The following is an 18064-nucleotide window of genomic DNA, read 5'->3' on the forward strand; positions in this document are numbered from 1 at the left end:
CCAGACCTCCCAGTGAGCTCACACCACACCCCCAGGTGTTCCCACCAAACCTCAAGTCACCTCCTAATCAACGTGTCCCAGGTCTCTCCAGTGTCCCCCCCACTCCTCCCCAAAGACCTCCCACCCCACCCACCTTTCCTCCTGTACCTTGGGAACTCACATATCCCTTCCCAGAGGTCCTAGCCTGGGTGGTGGACTTTCTGTGTCCCTGACACGGGTGGTGGCCGGTGCCGGCTCAGTGTCACTTCCCCTCCACCCAGCTCCGGGCAGGAAACACTCGTGCAAGAGGAAGGAGGGAGGAAAACCACAGGGGAGGGAGAGTATCTGCAGTGTGGGGAAGGACCATGGACCTTAAATTGTCCCCATGTGTGTGGAGGAGGAGGTGACAGGAAGGGTGGCACTGCCGGGAGGTCCCCCAGTAAGGAAGAGGGGGGTGGGTGTGTGTCTGGTTGCTTCATCACACGGCTGAGGAAGCGGTGAGAACACCCTGAGGTGGGCTGAAGGGGTCAGGGGAGGTTGGCTTCTACTCACAGTGTGGCCAACGGGCCTTCTCTTCCTTTCCTCCATCCATCCATACATCATCCATCCGTCCATCTGTCCATCCATCCATCCATCCATCCATCCATCCATCCATCCATCCATCCAAACATAGAATCATAGAAGGTTCTGGGTTGGGAGGGACCCCAAGGATCACAGAGCTCCAACCCCCCTGCCACAGGCAGGGACACCAACCTCCAGGCCTGGATCTACACAAGGCTGCCCAGGGCCCCATCCAACCTGGCCTTGAACACCTCCAGGAACGGGGCATCCACCACCTCTCTGGGCAGCCTGTTCCAGCACCTCACCACTCTCTCTGTAAAAAACTTCCCCCTAATATCTAATCTAAACCTTCCCTCCTTTAGCTTTAGTCCATTCCCCCTTGTCCTGCCATTGTCTATCCTTTAAACAGTTGAATCCCCTCCTGCTTATAAGCTCCCTTCAGGGACTGGAAGGCTGCAATGAGGTCCCCCCGCAGCCTTCTCTTCTCCAGGCTGAACAAGCCCAGCTCCCTCAGCCTCTCTTCATAGTGGAGGTGTTCCAGTCCTCTGATCATCTTTGTGGCCTCCACTGAACCCTCTCCAACAGTCCCACATCTTCCTTGTATTGGGGCCCCAGCTCTGGACACAGGACTCCAGATGGGGCCTCATGAGGACAGAGTAGAGAGGGACAATCACCTCCCTGTCCCTGCTGCCACCCCTCTTCTGATGGAGCCCAGGATACCATCGGCCTTCCAAGCTGCAGGAGCCACTGCTGGCTCATGTGAAGTTTCTCATCCACCATGACACCCAGGTCCTTCTCAGCAGGGTTGCCCTCAAGGAGCTCTTCTCCCAGGCTGTATCTCTGTCTGGGATTCTTCCAGCCCAAGTGCTCTCCCGAAGTTCAGGCTCCTGATCCCACTCTTTGCCAGGCCCACATTCCTCAAGATCACAAACTCAACCAGGGCATGGTCAGTGCAGCCCAGGCTGCCTCCAATCTTAACACCTTTAATGATCTCCCCCACGTTGGTGAGCACCTGGTCCAGCAATGCATCACCTCTGGTCAGTCTGTCCAATACCTGAACCAGGAAGTTCTCATCTATGGACCCCAGGAGTCTTCTGCGTCCCTTGCAGGTCACTGTGTGATTTTCCCAGCAGATATCTGGGTGGTTAAAGTCCCCCATCAGGATGAGTGCCTGTGACTGCAATGCCTCCTGCAGCTGGAGGAGGAAGGCATCATCAGCAGGCTCCCCTTGATCAGGCAGCCTGTGACAGGCCCCTATCACCAGCTGTCCATTATTAGTCCCATCCCCAGTTGTGGTGGTTTGGCCCTGGCTGGAGGCCACCACTTCCCAGGGCAAGAACCTGCACAGGCTGAGTTTGGGAGCCAAGAGAAAAGAAAGCAGCTCTCAGGGACAGCTGGCAATTAGTGGCACTGTCACTAATAGAAGTAACAGGACAGTGGTGTGAGGGAACTGATGATGATGACCCAAAACTCTTTCATTTCCTTCCTGACAGTTGCTCTGTATCTCTTGTCAGAAGGTTCAACCTCTGGCATGAAGCTTTTAGGCACGTGTGCTTGGAGACAGTGGATTTCTCTGCCTTGACTGGAAAGGGAAGACTCAACAATTGCACCCAAGGAGTCCAAAGCCAGAGGAGACCATGCTCAGCCCTGCCCTGGGGAGGCACATGCACTGTGCTCCACAGTGAATGAAAAATGATCTGATGATGATCAGAGGTTGCACCCAATGATCTCTCAAGGACCCTTCCAACCCCTGTGATTCTGTGATGGAAAGGCTGTAGTGTCTGCTGGAAGAGATTCCTGGGGCCCCAATATTTTGGGGCTGTCATGGATTTGGCTGTTCAAAGGAGATTATGTCACTCGTGTCATCTCCCTCTGTGACTGGAGGGAGCTCATGAACACAGCATGTGACCAGCTGTGTGCAAAGACCTGCATGGACAAAGAGAGTAGGGGATGGGAGGTGCTTTGGGGCACTTTAGGATCGGTGTTGGCCACAACAAGGTGTTTTCTGTCTGCTTGAGGCTCTCCAGTGTGCAACATGGATGTTGGCAGAGGTAACGTGGACCCAAGCAAAGCTGAGAGGCACTGGTGTGAGGGGCCACACTGTGCAGCCACAGCCTTGAGCACAGAAAGCTCTGCTCTTAAAGGGGCTGCTCTGGCTCCCAGGTGGCTGATGAGAGAAACAGTGACATGGAGATGAAGGATGCCCACGAGGTGTCGAATACAAAGTGTCTTGACTTCACTGCACAGCCAACTGTGTTTGGAAAGCTCTGGATCAGTGTCCATCAGAGACCACTGATGTGGCTGGGCGTGGGAGTGGAGAACAAAAGAGGCCTCAAGAAAGAAGTGATCCTGCTGGAGTAATTACTGAAACCTTCTCCCTTTGGCCACACTTCTGAAATCTTGCTAATTAACCACAGGAGAGCCAAGCAATTAAGAACCATCACCCCTAGAGACTTGGCTTGTTAGGGTGTTGGGCTTGTTAACGAGCCATTTGGTGACACATTCCCCAGCTGCAGGTACCTGATTGTCCTGGGAAGGAAGAAAGCAAACACCCAAGTTTCGGAGGGTGTCAGTGGACTCTGTTGAGGACCACCACCATGTACAGCATGGGGGGAGACCAGAAGAGCTGAGCTTCCTTCAGGGTCTGGCGAGGGAGGAAAGCAGAGCTGCTGGATGCCAGTGGAAAGTCAGATATTGAGGTGTCTGTGCCAGGAGTGGATGTGTTTCCCTGTGTGGGATGACCCAGCCCCAGTCCCTGTCCCCTAAGAATGGAGATCCTGTCCCACATGGGATGTTGGGGTCCCTTCCCAGAGGCAGGATGATGTGGAGGTGCAGGATACTGAGCACACAGCAGTGGTAGGTAGCACACCTCCTGTGCTCTGTGGAGGGTCCTCAGAGCTCCCCCAGTGCCACCCCTGCCATGGGCAGAGATACCCTCCACTAGCCCAGGTCATCCCAAGCCCCATCCAACCTTGTCTTGACCAGCTGCCCCAAAGGAAGTTCCCAAGAGCACACCCACCCCCCAGATGTTGTCCAGTCTCTATGTCTGGTGGCACATACCTTTAATTGTTCTCTAGTACCTGCACATATCTTTGACCACCTGAACAGAGGAGAGAAGAATCCCACCTCACATGGGCTCATGTCTCCTTCCCTCCCCAGGACCACCAACCAAGGAAAAGGTGCCTCAGCTAACCTCTTCCCTCAGTAGGATCCCTGCCTGGCACTCTCTGGGTGTCCTGTCTCACAGTGGGACAAAGGAAGTTGCTACTTAGACCTGACTCTGCCTCTCCACGGGGCTGTGAATCATAGAGTCATTAAGGTTGGAAAAGACATCCAAGATCATCTAGTCCAACTGTGAAGACACACCTGTCCTCAGTGGGCAGAGGTGATGTCAGTGATGACCTCTGGAGCCTGAGGGACACTAGAAGGGATCCCAGAGGGCACAAAGTGCCACTTTGGGCTGCTCCTCTGCTGCTGAGCTTATCAAGGCTCTGTGGATGGAGGAAGCTCATGGGACACACTGCAGAGAGACAGCTCTGCCCAGGAGCATCTCCTCTGTGCAGCACTGCAGGGCCACAGGCTCTGTCTGTAGGCAGCAAGGGGAGAGGAGCAAGGAAGAGAGAGGTTAAAGGTAGCATCAGGCAGGAGGGAAAAGCCTTCTCTGTGCTTGATATGGTCAGACTGCAGCTGTGGGCACTAAACCTGCTGGAAGTATTCCCAAAGGGTGGAACATCACACAGGTATGGATCCTTTCCCAAGGACTTTCCCCTGGCTTAGAGGAGAATGATGTGCTCCAGAGCAGGGATCCCCTGCTGTCCCAATTCATGGGACCAGGAGTAATGGCTCTGTTTCCCCAGGAAAGGCTGCAGGGCTGTGATGGTGTTTGCCCAGGGGTGCCTGGGGTTGTCCTTCCTGTCAGGGTCCCTGCAGCGCTGCAGGGAGAAGCTGCAGGTGGCAGGATCAACCCCCCAGCAGTGCAGGGCTGAGTCCTTCCTCTGTTGAGAGGTGCTGTGTGATCAAGGTACGTTGCTGTGAGGATCTCTGCGGAGGGTCCTGCTCAAGAAGGATGCCAAGGCAGTGTTCACCTGGAAGGGAAGGGTCTCTGCTTTGAGCTTTGGCCGTGTGAGCAGTGTGACATGGGAATTTTCCAGAATTTCTCAGTTCTGCAGAAGCTGCTGAGACCCCATGGCTTGTTAGGAATTGTACAAGCTGCTCCTTTGCCCTGCACACACAGGGGTGCCCCCAGGCAGGGCTCCAGCCCTAGGAGGTGTCTGTACAGCCAAGCTGAGGGGTGGGAACTGTGAGCAGTGGATGGAGAGTGGCAGGAGCAGCTCAAGGCAGCAGTGACATGGGCAGGGGTTGAGAGGGACCAGTCCCCAGAAGTGCTGTGGGAGGTGGATTCATGAACCTGCCATCCCTGGGGGTGCAGATGCCTTCCCTGGTCTCCTCACTCACACATTCAAGCCCTTCAGTCCTCACTGTCACAGTGTTGGGGTTTAACCAGGTCAGCAGCTCAAATAACCACTCAGATGGTCACACACACCCCTCCCCCCACAGAGGCTTTGGGACAGAATTGGAAACAAAAAGGTAAAACTGTGAGTTGAGATAAAGACAGTTTAATAGGACAGAAAAGGAAGATGATGATGATGATGACAATGGAACATCAAAGAAGTGATGCACAGCACAACACACAGGCCACTGATGCTCAGCTAGTTCACAAGCTGTGGTCCTGCTGGTGGGAGACGAGGAGAAGCCAAAAACATCCGTGTCTTGCCTCACCTCAGCCTCAACACCCAAAATGTCACCATGCTACAAGCGATACTCACATCCTAAATGTGAACCCCAGCACCAGACCAGCAGGAATATCATCTTTCTCCCAGGTGAAGTCAGGACACACAAGGACGTGGCTGTGAGTTGCCTTCCCAGCAGCCTGACCACCAAAGAGAAGAATCACCCCAAAGCCCTTGTGTGTCTCCCAGCCCCACACCCCTTGACACTGATACTTTGGGATGTTCCACTCTGGTCTCTCCAGGCGTTGTTCTTGCTCCTTGTAGTCTTGGGGGAGAGGAGTCAACAGCAGTTACAACACCAATGGTGTTGAGGTAGCCATTGAGGGAAACCACCTAACTGCCATGCCTGGCCCCAGGGCTGTGGAGGGCTGGGAATGATCTGACCCTCCCACCAGAACACCCCACCTTTAGGCCAACTGCCTCTTTCTCTGTGGGATCCTTGTTGACCTGAATGGTGCATTCAGGATGCCAGAGGGATGGGATGTCATCCAGAGGGATCTGGACAAGCTGGATTGATGGTCCTGTGGTGGGGTGGTTTGACCCTGGCTGGAGGCCAGATGTCCTCCAAAGTCACACTGTCACTCCCCTTTTCAGCTGGACAGGGGAGATATTGAGAGGCTGAGGAGTGGAGATAAGGACAAGGAGAGATCATTCTGCAATCAGCTTCAAGGGCAGAACAGACTCAACACAATAAAGGACAGAAAACTCTAATTGCTGGCCCTGCCCTGCACCCCCAGTGACACCAAAGTCCAGTGATGAGAAGTGTGGCCAGCACCTTCTCCCACCCCTCCCTCATTAGCAGATTTCACTTTAGCCAGGATTTCGCTCCCTTTTTACCCCTATTGTGGCACAGGGAGGGGCAGGGACTGGGGGAATGGGGATTTGGTCAGTACCTCACAAGTTGGTTTACTTCTTGGCCAGGGGGGCATTCATTCCTCACCCCCTTCCCCTGCTGCACCGTGGGGTCCCACCCACAGCAGACAGTCCTCCATGAACTTCTCCAATGTGAGACCTTTCCCACAGGGCTTCAGCTCTTTACCAGCTGCCCCAGTGTGGGTCACTGCTGTGGGTGCAGTCATAAATCACAATGTCTCTCAGTCCCAGTCCTCCACAGGGTCACCAGCCTCCCCCCAGCAATCCTGCTCCGGCACAAATCGCTCCCTTGCTCATCTCTGTGTCTCTCTCTCTCTCCATGGGCTGCAAGTGCTGGCAGGGACTTGTTCCAATGCGGGTCACAGCATCTCCTGTCTGTCTCCCCCTGCTCCATCCAGCGTGGAGCCTCTCCGCTCGCTGCAGGTGGGATCTGGGCCTTTTCCATGGGCTTCAAGGGGACACCCGCTCCACCATGGGTTTCTCGAAAGGCTGCAGAGGCATCCTTCTCTCTGGCACCTCCTCCCCCCTTCCCTGGCCTTGGTGTCTGCAGTTTCTTACATCTTCTCACTCCCTTCACTGTGACCATCACTGATGGGCTCGGCCTTGGTCAGCAGCAGGTCCGGGCTTGACCTGGCTGGTCTTTGCTCTCTTGGGCCTGCAGAGAGCTTCTGGCTGCTTCTTGCAGAAGCCACCCCTGCAGCCCCCCTTCTCCACCAGAACCCAGCCAGGCAAAACTGCAACAGCTGTCTAGAGAGGTGGTGGAGGCCCCATCCCTGGGGGCATTCAAGGTCAGCCTTGATGAAGCTCTGAGCAATCTGCTCTACTTACAGGTGTCCCTGCTCACTGCAGGGGGGTTGCACTAGATGACCTTTCAAGGTCCCTTCCAACCCAATGCTTTCTGTGATTCTGTGACCTCCAGAAGTGCCCAGCACTCCCACGGTGTCTCTGTGTTATCCAGCAGTCCAGTGGAGAAGAAACCCTGGGGCATGGAAACGCTGCTGAAGGTTGTCTGTGGGGAGCTGCAGTAAGCCCACCACACCCCTGGCTGAGAACTGAGACCCTCATAAACCCACCACCAGGCAGGTGAGGGGTTTAGAGGTGTGAGCTCGGAAACCAGCTCCCTCTGCCCTCAGTAGTGTCCAGTTTCTTCTTAGAGGAATGTCTGGATGCCCCTCATCTCAGAGAGGTGCCAGTGCAGGGCAGCTGGGACAAGGAGTGATGGACAGTCTGGCTGTCCTGACACTGCATCAAAGGACAGTTCCCTGCATCACGTGATGCACAAGATTTCACTTGGAGTGCAGTGGACATGCCAGGGCTTTCTGCCTTAGAAGCAGTCCTCAGCTTGGTGGGGCAACTTGAACTGAAAAAAACAAAATCTGCCCCTCCAGCCCTGCTCTGCCACCCATCAAACTGGGAGAACAATGCTGAAAAGCTCGTTGATCCCTCGATTGGGTTTGACCTGAGATCCCCCCATGTTCCTCTCGACCTACTGATGCAGGGCAGGACTGGCTTCTCCAGAGCCTGCAGCAGCCCCACCTCTGTGCAGGGGATCTAGGCGCCCTCTGTGCATCACTCCTGGTAACACCCTCAACCAGCACCAGGCAGAGGAGACGCCTCTTGAAAAGAGAGGGGCATTTTGGGAGGATCCCATGGGAACTGGGAGAGGTTGTCCTCTGAGAAGTCTGCTGTGACTTGTAATTCTGTAATTCTATTTTCTTCCTTGCACAGGTCCCCATATGCATGAGGAAAAAATGTGCAACAGCAGCTCCATCAGCCAGTTCCTCCTCCTGGCCTTTGCAGACACACGGGAGCTGCAGCTCCTGCACTTCTGCCTCTTCCTGGGCATCTACCTGGCTGCCCTCCTGGGCAACGGCCTCATCATCACTGCCATAGCCTGTGACCAGCACCTCCACAGCCCCATGTACTTCTTCCTCCTCAACCTCTCCCTCCTCGACCTGGGTGCCATCTCCACCACCCTCCCCAAATCCATATTCAATTCCCTGTGGGATGTGAGGGCCATCTCCTATGCAGGTTGTGCTGCCCAACTCTTTTTCCTTCCCTTCTTTATGTTAGGGGAGTATTTTCTTCTCACCATCATGGCCTACGACCGCTACGTGGCCATCTGCAGACCCCTGCACTACGGGACCCTCCTGGGCAGCAGAGCTTGTGTCCACATGGCAGCAGCTGCCTGGGGCGGTGGGTTTGTCACTGCTCTGCTGCACGCTGCCAACACGTTCGCTCTGCCGCTCTGCCAAGGCAACGCCCTGGGCCAGTTCTTCTGTGAAATCCCCCAGATGCTCAAGCTCTCCTGCTCAGGCACCTACCTCAGGGAAGTTTGGCTTCTTGCAGTCAGTGTCTCTGTGAACTTGTGGTGTTTTGTGTTCATCGTGGTGTCCTACGTGCAGATCTTCAGGGCCGTGCTGAGGATCCCCTCGCAGCAGGGACGGCACAAAGCCTTTTCCACCTGCATCCCTCACCTGGCTGTGGTCTCCCTGTTCATCAGCACAGCCGTGTTTGCCTACCTGAAGCCCCCCTCCATCTCCTCCCCACCCCTGGACCTGGCGGTGACTGTTCTGTACTCGGTGGTGCCTCCAGCAGTGAACCCCCTCATCTACAGCATGAGGAACCAGGAGCTCCAGGACGCGATCCGGAGCGCGATGCCACGGACATGTTTCCAGCAGTGGTAAAGTTCCTGCTTCTTTCTCCAGGGTGCTCCAGGTGTCTTCCAGAGCAGTTTGAGCTTGCTGTCTTCTCTTTATTGTTATTATAATTACTTCTGTGATAATGGTCCTACCAGAGTGTCAGTGTTCCACCTGCTTTTGCCAAGGCATGCCCCTCTGGAGCCTCTATAAAGATGTTAGAGCGTGGGTCAGAGCTGGACCTCTCGCAGCATCTCTGTCATCAGACAGGATCCCCTCTGTGTCATGTGGTAACAACGGGTTCATCTTCCAACAGACATTCCAAAAGTAGGCATCACCGACCATGTTGTGGCCAGGACGGTTGCTCTGCACACCTGGAGTGTTGTTTGCTCAACACCTCTTGGCCATGCTGTGACCATGAAGATTCTGGACTCCTCGGTGTCTAGTGACACTGGAGGTGATGGCTGGTGACACTGAGTGGCATATCCGTGGCTGTCACACACTGGAGATGGCAGATGACATTTACAAGGGGAAATTGGAGCTGCTTGGAGATGCTGCACATGGGTCAGGGCAACCCCAGCACAACAAGAGGCTGTGCAGGGGCTGAGAGCAGCCTGAGGAGAAGGGTTTGGGTATTGGTTGATGAGAAGCTCAACCTGACCCATCTGTGTGTGCTGGCAGCTCAGGAAGCCAACTGTATCCTGGGCTGCATCCCCTGCAGCTAGACCAGCGGGTTGAGGTGGGGGATTCTGACCCTCTGCTCTGGGGAGACCCCCTGGCAGCGCTGCATCCAGCTTGGGGTCCCCAGGACAAGAAGGACACACAGAGCTGTTGGAGTGAGCCCTGAGGAGGCCACAGAGATGATCCCAGAGTTGGAGCCCCTCTGCTCTGGAGCCAGGCTGGGACAGCCCAGCTGTCCCAGCCTGGAGAAGAGACTGCTGCTTCTGGAGAGACCTCTGACTTGGGAGACCTCCAGTCCTTCAAGAGGCTCCAGGAATGCTGGAGAGGGGCTGGTGACATGGGCAGGGAGGGAGAGGCCCAGGGGAATGGCCTTCAGCTGCAGGAGTGCAGCTGGAGAGGAGCTGGGAGGCAGAAATCCTTCACTGGGAGTGGGCAGGCCCTGGCACAGGGTTCTCAGAGAAGCTGGGGCTGCCCCGTATCCCTGTCAGGGTTCAAGGCCAGGTTGGATGGGGCTTTGGGTACCCTGGGGTAGTGGAGAGTGTCCCACAAACCATGATAACTATTAATGTCTACAACAGGGCAGTAATCCACCCAGAAAATGCACCAAAATGTTTCCAAACCAGGTGTCTTCATCTCCTGGAGGTTTTCCCGAAGAGGTGGTGACACATTAGGAATTGCATTCCTCCCCCCATTGTAGGTCCTCAGCACCCAACGTCCCTCAGACACCTGTTCAGGTGCTCCAAGCATCTCAGCCTGGGCAGGAGGATGCTCTGCTGGCAGGCGAGCTGAAGGTCTTGCCTGGGAGCTGGGGCCCAGCGACTCTTCTGGGCTCACACTGCCCTCTCCTGACAGTTCAGTGTGGAGACGTCCTCAGAGCTCCTTCAGCACTGAGACATCGAGTTACAGAATCACAGAATGCTCTCGGTTGGATGGGACCTTTGAAGGCCAGCAAGTCCACATCATGTCGTGTCATGTGTTGTGTCCCATCCCCCACCCTCAGTGACCATGGACACCTTCCACCACATTATGTTGCTTGGTGCTTCATCAAGCCTGACCTTGAATGTCTCCAGGGATGGAGCCTCCATCACTTCTCTGGGAAAGCTGTGCCAGTGTCCCACCACTCTCAGAGGGCAGAACTTCTTCCTTATGTTTCATCTAAACCTTCCCTGCTCTAGTTTAAAACCATCACCCCTCATCCTATCACTCCCTGCCCTTGGGAACAGTCCTTCCCAGCTTGCCTGTAGGTCCCTCCAGGGACTGGAAGGAGCTGTGAGGTCTCCCTTGAGCCTTCTCTTCTCTGGGCTGAACAGCCCCAACCCTCTCAGCTGCCTTTGTAAGAGAAGTGCTCCAGCCCTCTGATCATCCTTGTGGTCTCCTCTGGACCTGCTCCAAGAGGTCCATGTCCTTCTTGTGCTGAGGGCTCCAGAGCTGGACGCAGCACTTCAGGTGGGGTCTCACCAGAGCAGAGGGGGAGAATCACCTCTCTCGAGCTGCTGGCCACACTTCTGGTGATGCAGCCAGGATGGGACTGGCACATCACTGGGTCATGTACCCCAAGTCCTTTTCCACAAGGCTGCTCTATCACATCACCCCCCAGCCTGTATTGGTAGTGAGGTTTGTCCTGACCCAAGTGGAGGACCTTGTTGAACTGCATGGGGTTTGCATGAGCCCATCTCTCCAGCTTGTCCAGGTCCCTCTGGATGACATCCCATCTCTCTGGTGTGTTGCCCTTCCACTCAGCTTGTTGTCATCTGCAAACTTGCTGAGGGTGCACTGGATCCCACTGTTGATGTCATTGATGAAGGTATTAAATGCCACTGGTCCCAGTACGGGACCCTGTCGTGGGTCCAGGAGGGGAATGGGCAAGGTGGAAAGTTGATTCTGGTTGAGTTTTTGGGGCACTTGAGTGGGTGAGGAATACTTTGTGCTCTGGTTCATGTGGCTTTAGAGTTCTGGGTCATAAGCTAAGGGACAGGAGTGGTTGGTCAGTCCCCAACCCTGGGGTGGCTGCAGGGATGCCAGCATCCCACTGGGATGGAAGGCTCTGGGGTTTGGGGACCACTGGGCTTGGCCCAGGCATTGGGAACCTGATGGAGGGGAACATCTAGGTTCTACTTTAGAGGCTAAAAAGCCTCTTAGTTTCATAGAATCATCAAGGTTGGAAAGCACATTCAAGATCATCAAGTCCAACCTTCAGCCCTACACATCTGTAACCTCTAAACCATCCCCTGAAGCACCATATCTACATGGTTATTGATCAGCCCAAGGGATGATGATTCCACCTCCCTGGGCAGCCTGTTCCAAAGCTTCACTGTTCTCTCAGTGAACATCTCTCAGTCTCTCAGGCCCATACTGGATGAAAGGATGGAGTGACACCAAACTGGGAGGAGTGCCTCACATGCCTGGAGGCTGTGCTGTCATCCAGCAAGCTCTGGAAAGGCTGAAGAGCTGGGCAGGGAGTGATCTTACTGAATCCAAGGAGGACAAGTGCAGGGTCCTGCACACAGGGAGTTATACCCCCCAGCACCAGGACAGTTAGGGGTGACCTGCTGGGAAGCAGCTCTGGGGAAAAGCCCTGGGAGTGCTGGTGGGCACCAAGCTGACCATGACCAGCAACGTGTCCTCGTGGCCTAGAAAGCCAATGACATCCTGGGGGGTATCAAGAGAAATCACGGAGGTTCTCCTGCTCCTCTGCTCTACCTTGGGGAGGCCTCATCGGGAATAGTGTGAGCAGTGCTGGGCTCCCTGGGGCAAGAAGGACAGGGAGCTCCTGGAGAAGGGACAACAATGGGCTATGGAGATGTTGAGGGGACCAGAACATCTCAGACAGAGAGAGGCTGAGGGATTTGGGGCTGTTTAGCCCAGAGAAGAGAGGATTGAGGGGGATCTTCTCAATGCTCATAATGCCACTCTACCACTCTCCTCCTAAGCAGGACAGGGAAGAGAAAATATATATTGAGAGTCTTATGGGTCGAGATAAGGGCCATGAGAGCGTTCCACAATTAGCATCATGGGTAAAACAGACTGAGCATGGGATAAAATGCATCTAATTTATTAACCCAATCAAAACAGAGCAGGATAATGAGAAATAAAATCAAACATTAACACCCCTCTCCTCACACTTCCCTTCTCCCCAGGCTCAACTTTATTCATGATTTCTGTCCTCCTCCCACTGAGTAACACAGGGGGCTGGGGGGAACAGGGAATGGGGGGTTGTGGTCAGTTCATAATGCATTGTCTCTGCTGCTTCCTCCACGTACTTCCCCTGCTGCACTGTGAGGTCCCTCTCACAGGAGACAGTCTTCCACAAACTTCTAGAAACATGAGTCCTTTCCCACAGGGCTTTAGCACTTCCCCAGCTGCCCCAGCGTGGGTCACTTCCATGGGGTGCAGACCTTCAGCATGAGACTGCTCCAGCCTGGTTCCCCAAGGAGTCACAAGTCCCCCAGCAAACCTGCTCTGGTGCAAGACTCTCTCCACGGGCTGCAGGTCCTGCCAGGAGCTTGCTCCAACATGGGCTTTCCACAGCATTGTTCAGGTGTCTCCAACTGCTCCAGCATGGGGTCCTCCACAGGCTGCACATGGGATCTCTGCTCCCCATCATCTTCCATGGGCTGTAGAGGGACAACCTGCCTGGCCACGGTCTTCTCCAGGGGTTGCAAGGGAATCTCTCATCTGGAGCACCTCCTGCCTCTCCTCATTGACCTTGGTGGCTGCAAAGTTTCTCACACCTTCTCACTCATTTCTCTGGCAGCAAAACGCTGACACTTGCTGGATTTTTCCTTAAATACATTATCGCAGAAGCGCTACCACAGTCACTGATTGGCTTGGTGTTGATCAGCAGTGGGTCTGTCCTTGAGCTGGCTGGTATTGGCTCTATCAGACCAGAAGGAGGCTTCTAGGAGCTTCTTGCAGAAGCCACCCCTGTGGTTGTCCCCCAAACTTTGCCTCACAAATCCAAAACACAGGAAAGCCAGGCTTCAACAGTCACAGCAGTTGCTCCAGAAGACAAAAGTCATAAATAATGAAGGTCCCATTTTCCTCCTTCCTCTCAGCTTTTATGGTCGAGCAGACACCACATGGTTTGGAATATCACTTTGTTTTTTGGGGTCAGTTGTCCTGTCCCCTCCCAAGGTCTTGCCCACCCACAGCCTACCAGAAAGGGGGATGCTGGAGAGACAGCCTGGATGCTGGGCCAGCCCCACTCCCCAGCAGCCAAATCCCTGAGCTGGTACCAACACCATGCATAATCCCAGTGCACAGCATGGCCAGGGCTGCTGGGGGAAAATGAACTCCACCTTCAGACCAAACTCAGTACTAAACATGACACCACACTGGGTGCTGGGAAGAAATCCAGCTCTATCTCATGGAGAATGAGCACAGCCCATGATCCAAAGCTGGGAAAAAAGCACAGGAACTGATGCTACACTGCTGGCTCTTCCTCAGCCAGAAGATCCACCAGCACAGCGCCGTGTGCTGGCACAGTGTGATCAGCTCTCTGCAGGCAGCTCCTAGTCTCTCCATCTGCTGAGAGTGCAGGTGCCACATCCAGCTGCCCCGGTCGCTCATGGAACAGTAAGACTGTGATCACTGCAAGGATGGGAGGAAGAGACAGTGTCACCCAGGGAAAAGACCCTGTCCCCAACCCTCTGATATGGTTGTCTCAGTGTCCCCCACCAGCAGCCCAGTGTCGCTCTGACCATGGGTCTCAAGGGGGAGCACAGAGAGCTGGGCCTGCCCCATCCACACCCCCAGTCCCATGTCATCCCTTTGACCAAGCTGCCAGAGCTCCCATCTGTGTCTATGGGGGAGAAACAGCTGTGAGCTGCCACCTCGTGCTCGTTGTGGGCACAGTGCACATAAGAGAAGAGGGGAAGAGACATCAACATCCACTGTGTGTAACCATCAGGCTTGGGAGCCTCCAGAGCACTGCAGCTGGTACCCACAGCCATTGCCAACCACTGGGCTCTGCCTTTCTCCCACACCCTGGGGCTTTACCTGATCTGCGCTTCCAGATGATGAATCCAGTGATGGCAACGACAGCCAGGATGGCAAGGGGAACAAGTGTCCCCAGCATGATGGCTGATGAGTTGGACTCTGGCTCTGAAGATGAGCAGAGCGGTGAGAAGGGGAAGGGAACCCCCCCAGTCCACCCCTCCACATGCCCAAGGCCACCAGACTCACCCCACACAAAGACCCCAGGCTCAGCCAGGCTGGCGTGCTCCACACGGCACTGGTACTTGTCCTGCTCCCCAGGAGGAGCCTCGATGGACACCCAGGTGTAGTAGGTGCCGTCGCTGTTGGGCACGATGCTGCCCCGCTGGGTCTCCTGGTCCCTGACCTCACCGTCCTTCAGCCAGCTGATGGTGATGGGCCGTGGGTAGAAGCCATAAGCGCGGCAGTGCAAGGTCAGGAACCCCTGGGTCTCTTTCTTCAACACTCGGACCGTGGGGGGCTCTGGGGAGGGGGTGGCAGTGAGGGCTGGCACACACATCCACGCTGGCCACTCCCCAGGGTCTCCATCTCCCCTCACCTTTCCTCTCCAGCACGGCCTGCCCATAGCTCACGTATTGCCTCAGTGACTCGAGGCAGATGTTCTCCAGGTAGTGCTTCCAGCGCTCAGCAAGCAACCCATCCGCCTCCCACTTCCTCTTGGTGATTTGTGCTGCTGGATCTGCCGCAGTGAACGTCATCGTGTCCATGTCGAAGGCAATGAAGTCCCTCCCGTCGTAGGCATTCTGCTCATACCCCCTAATGCTGCCATCCTCCAGGAGGTCACAGCCGTACATGCGCTGCAGTGTGTGAGCCCCTGAAACACAACCAGGCAGATGGGGCTGAGGGGCTGCTGCAGCCCTGGGCCTTCAGTGGGGCAAGGGCCCCTGGCAGCACCCCACGCTCCAGCCCTGTGTGAGCCCCAAATAAATCAGGCACTGACACAAGAGCTGCCCCCATCTTGCCCAGGGCCCACAGCACTTGGGGCATCATCTAAAGCTGTGACACAGACCCCCTGAACCCAGGGCATGGCTGGGCTTTCACCCAGTCCCACAGCACCCTGTGACAAGAAGGGAATGGGACAGGGTCCTCAACGTTGTGGGGGCAGGGACATGAGGTGGGATGGGTTGGGGGACCCCCTCTGGCTCTGGGGTGGGGGATACAATGTACCATAGGAAGGGTGAAGGGTTAGGACATGGGGTGGGAGTCCTTCTATTTTTGGCGGTCTATACTGTCCCAGGAATGGTGAGGGGCGGGATGTGGTGGCCAGGCCTGGGATGGGGTACAGGGCACTGTGCAGGGGGGGATGTGCTGGGTTTGGGGAGCATCCCAAGCTCTGGGACAAGGTACCCCCTCACGCAGGGAACCTGCTGACAGTGGCACTGGGCAGGGCAAGACAGGGGCGGCCCAGACTGGGGCAGTAGTGTGGGGCAGGGAAGAGTCTTTTTCCATGGGAGCTCTCCTGTCCCACAGAGCGCCATCCCAACCCACACTCACTCCTGCTCTGGTTGTAGCGCTCCCGCAGTATGTCCAGGCCCACAAGGTAAATCTGCTGATCGTTCTGTCCGCTCTGGGTCTGCTGGTCCCAGTACTGCTGGTCCAGGTTGGCCGCCATCCAGTCTGCCCGGGGCACCATCCTCCTCGTCTCGCTGTCATAGCGCATAATGAGGTTCCCGTCCACGTACCCCACGGACACAAACTCTGGCACCCCTGGGCTGGGCTCCGACACTGCAGTGTAGAAGTAGCGCAGGGAGTGGAGCTCTGCAGGGACATGGGGCACAGTCAGGGTTGTGGGGTGCAGGGAGCCACGGTGCCGGGGGCACGGGACTGGTGGGAGTATGTTGGGGTGGTGAGGCGTGCCCAGGAGGGGGTTCTGCTTCCTGGGAAGAGAAAACCAGGGGATCACTGGTTTCAGTGACAGGGGTCTCAAGGAGAAGCAGATCTGGGTCTGGGGGTGGGTTGGAGTTGGGGAAGGCAAAGCCGGGTCAGAAGGGGAAGTGGGGGGAGCATTCTGAGGGGGCCCAGTGTCCCGTGCAAGAGACTGGTGGCTCTCTTCACCCGGGGGAGTTCCCAGGGCCCAGGGAAGGGGGACCTGGAGTGGTCTTGGTGCTCCGGGGTGAAGGAAGGTCAAGAGGGATCCCGGCGCCCAGGGAAAGGGCTCCGGGTCCCTGCCCGCACTCACCGCACGTCTCCCCGATGAGGAGACCCAGCAGCAGCTCCAGACCCAGCGCCCAGTCTGGGCCCACCATTCCGCTTCGGGGTCTCATGAGGCAAATGAGCAGAAAGAGCCCCACTCCGGGACAGACCTCATCGCCAGCCCCACCCCGAGCCCCGCAATTGGCTCCACCACCACTCATCCACCCATCCACCAATGGCAACCCGAGACGCACCTGACAGTTCCCGTCTCTGCTGTTTGGCAAAAGTGAAAGTGAAAGTGCTGAAAGCAGTGCAAGGGGAGGGGCGGACACAGCCCCTCCACCCCTCACCCCATACCCTCATCCTGGGACCCCCCACAGGGCCGCCCAGCCCTCAGCCCCCTGACCCCTCCTCAGGGCTCCAGACCCCCCCACAGCCCCACTTCGCCTGTATCACTCCTGGGCCCCGCAAGCCACCGTTCTTCCCCTCCACCCCGGCCCCACTCTTGGCCCCTTCCCCCAGGGCACTCCAAGACCCCCAGACCTGCCTGTCCCGGGGGGACCCAGGCGTCTGGCGCCCTGTGTCTCCCCCCACCCAGATTCGACACCGTGGGGGTTTGTGGGTGAAACAGATGGGACAAGGGTGAAAACCTCCTGGGGAACGTGGGCATTCCCAGGGCTTGGGGGAGCTGTCCCTTGTCCCTGGTGTCTCTTGTGCCCGGTGCCCCTCATGCCCTGGGTTGCTTGTGCCCACCATCACCTATGCCCAGCATACCTCAGGCCTGGCAGCGCTCCTGCCTGGCACTGCTTGTACTGCATCTCCTGCACAGGTCCATCAACTTACCAGTTCAAACCAGCAAAACCACCTTCCAGAAGGATCTGGACTATCTTCTACCCTGTCTCAGAGAATTCCTCTGCTCTCCTGCCCCATATGATGATGTCATCAGTGTACTGCAGGTGCTCCGGGGCTTCACCCCTTCCAGCGCAGTCGGGATCAGCCTATGGCAGATGGTGGGGCTGTGTTTCCACCCCTGGTGCAGTCGATTCCAGGTGGACTGGGCACCCTCCCAGGGACAGCAAACTCTGCCCTGCTCTCTGCTGCCAAAGGCATCCAGAAAAATGCAGTAGTGATATCAACTGGGGTGTCCCACTGCGCTGCCTCTGACTCCAGTTCCTGCTGGGGCTCCAGCATGTCCAGCACAGCAGCACTCGTGGGCAGCGTGACGCCATCCAGCCCATGACAGCCTGCTGTCAGCCTCCACTCTCCACTGGACTTCACATTCAGAGGAAGCGCTCAGTGCACGCACACAGCAAGGGTCCGAGTCCAAGCCAGTGCAGAACACCCTGTGCCCACCTGAGCAGGGGGTACCCAGGCTAATGGTAGAAATGGAATCCCTCGACAGGAACATTGTTC

General features: G+C 56.2%; 3 protein-coding genes across 3 annotated transcripts in view; 2 read left to right on the forward strand and 1 right to left on the reverse strand.

The window, feature by feature from the left end:
• LOC311202958 (class I histocompatibility antigen, F10 alpha chain-like) overlaps positions 1-18064 on the forward strand; it is a gene marked incomplete at its 3' end in the record, with an annotated part of 174225 nt that overhangs the window by 137359 nt on the left and 18802 nt on the right. The window lies entirely within an intron of this gene.
• Positions 7955-8890, forward strand: LOC311202899 (olfactory receptor 14C36-like; the record flags this gene model as incomplete). The annotated part of the gene is made up of 1 exon (XM_084277545.1): positions 7955-8890. The coding sequence occupies one exon, from the start codon at positions 7955-7957 to the stop codon at positions 8888-8890; it is 936 nt and encodes a 311-aa protein (XP_084133671.1).
• Positions 13947-16764, reverse strand: LOC311202900 (class I histocompatibility antigen, F10 alpha chain-like; the record flags this gene model as incomplete). The annotated part of the gene is made up of 6 exons (XM_084277546.1): positions 13947-14113; positions 14522-14626; positions 14708-14980; positions 15057-15332; positions 16013-16276; positions 16698-16764. The coding sequence occupies 6 exons, from the start codon at positions 16762-16764 to the stop codon at positions 13947-13949; spliced, it is 1152 nt and encodes a 383-aa protein (XP_084133672.1).

Source organism: Gallinula chloropus, assembly GCF_964237585.1.
Source record: "Gallinula chloropus genome assembly, chromosome: 32".
NCBI lineage: Eukaryota > Metazoa > Chordata > Aves > Gruiformes > Rallidae > Gallinula > Gallinula chloropus.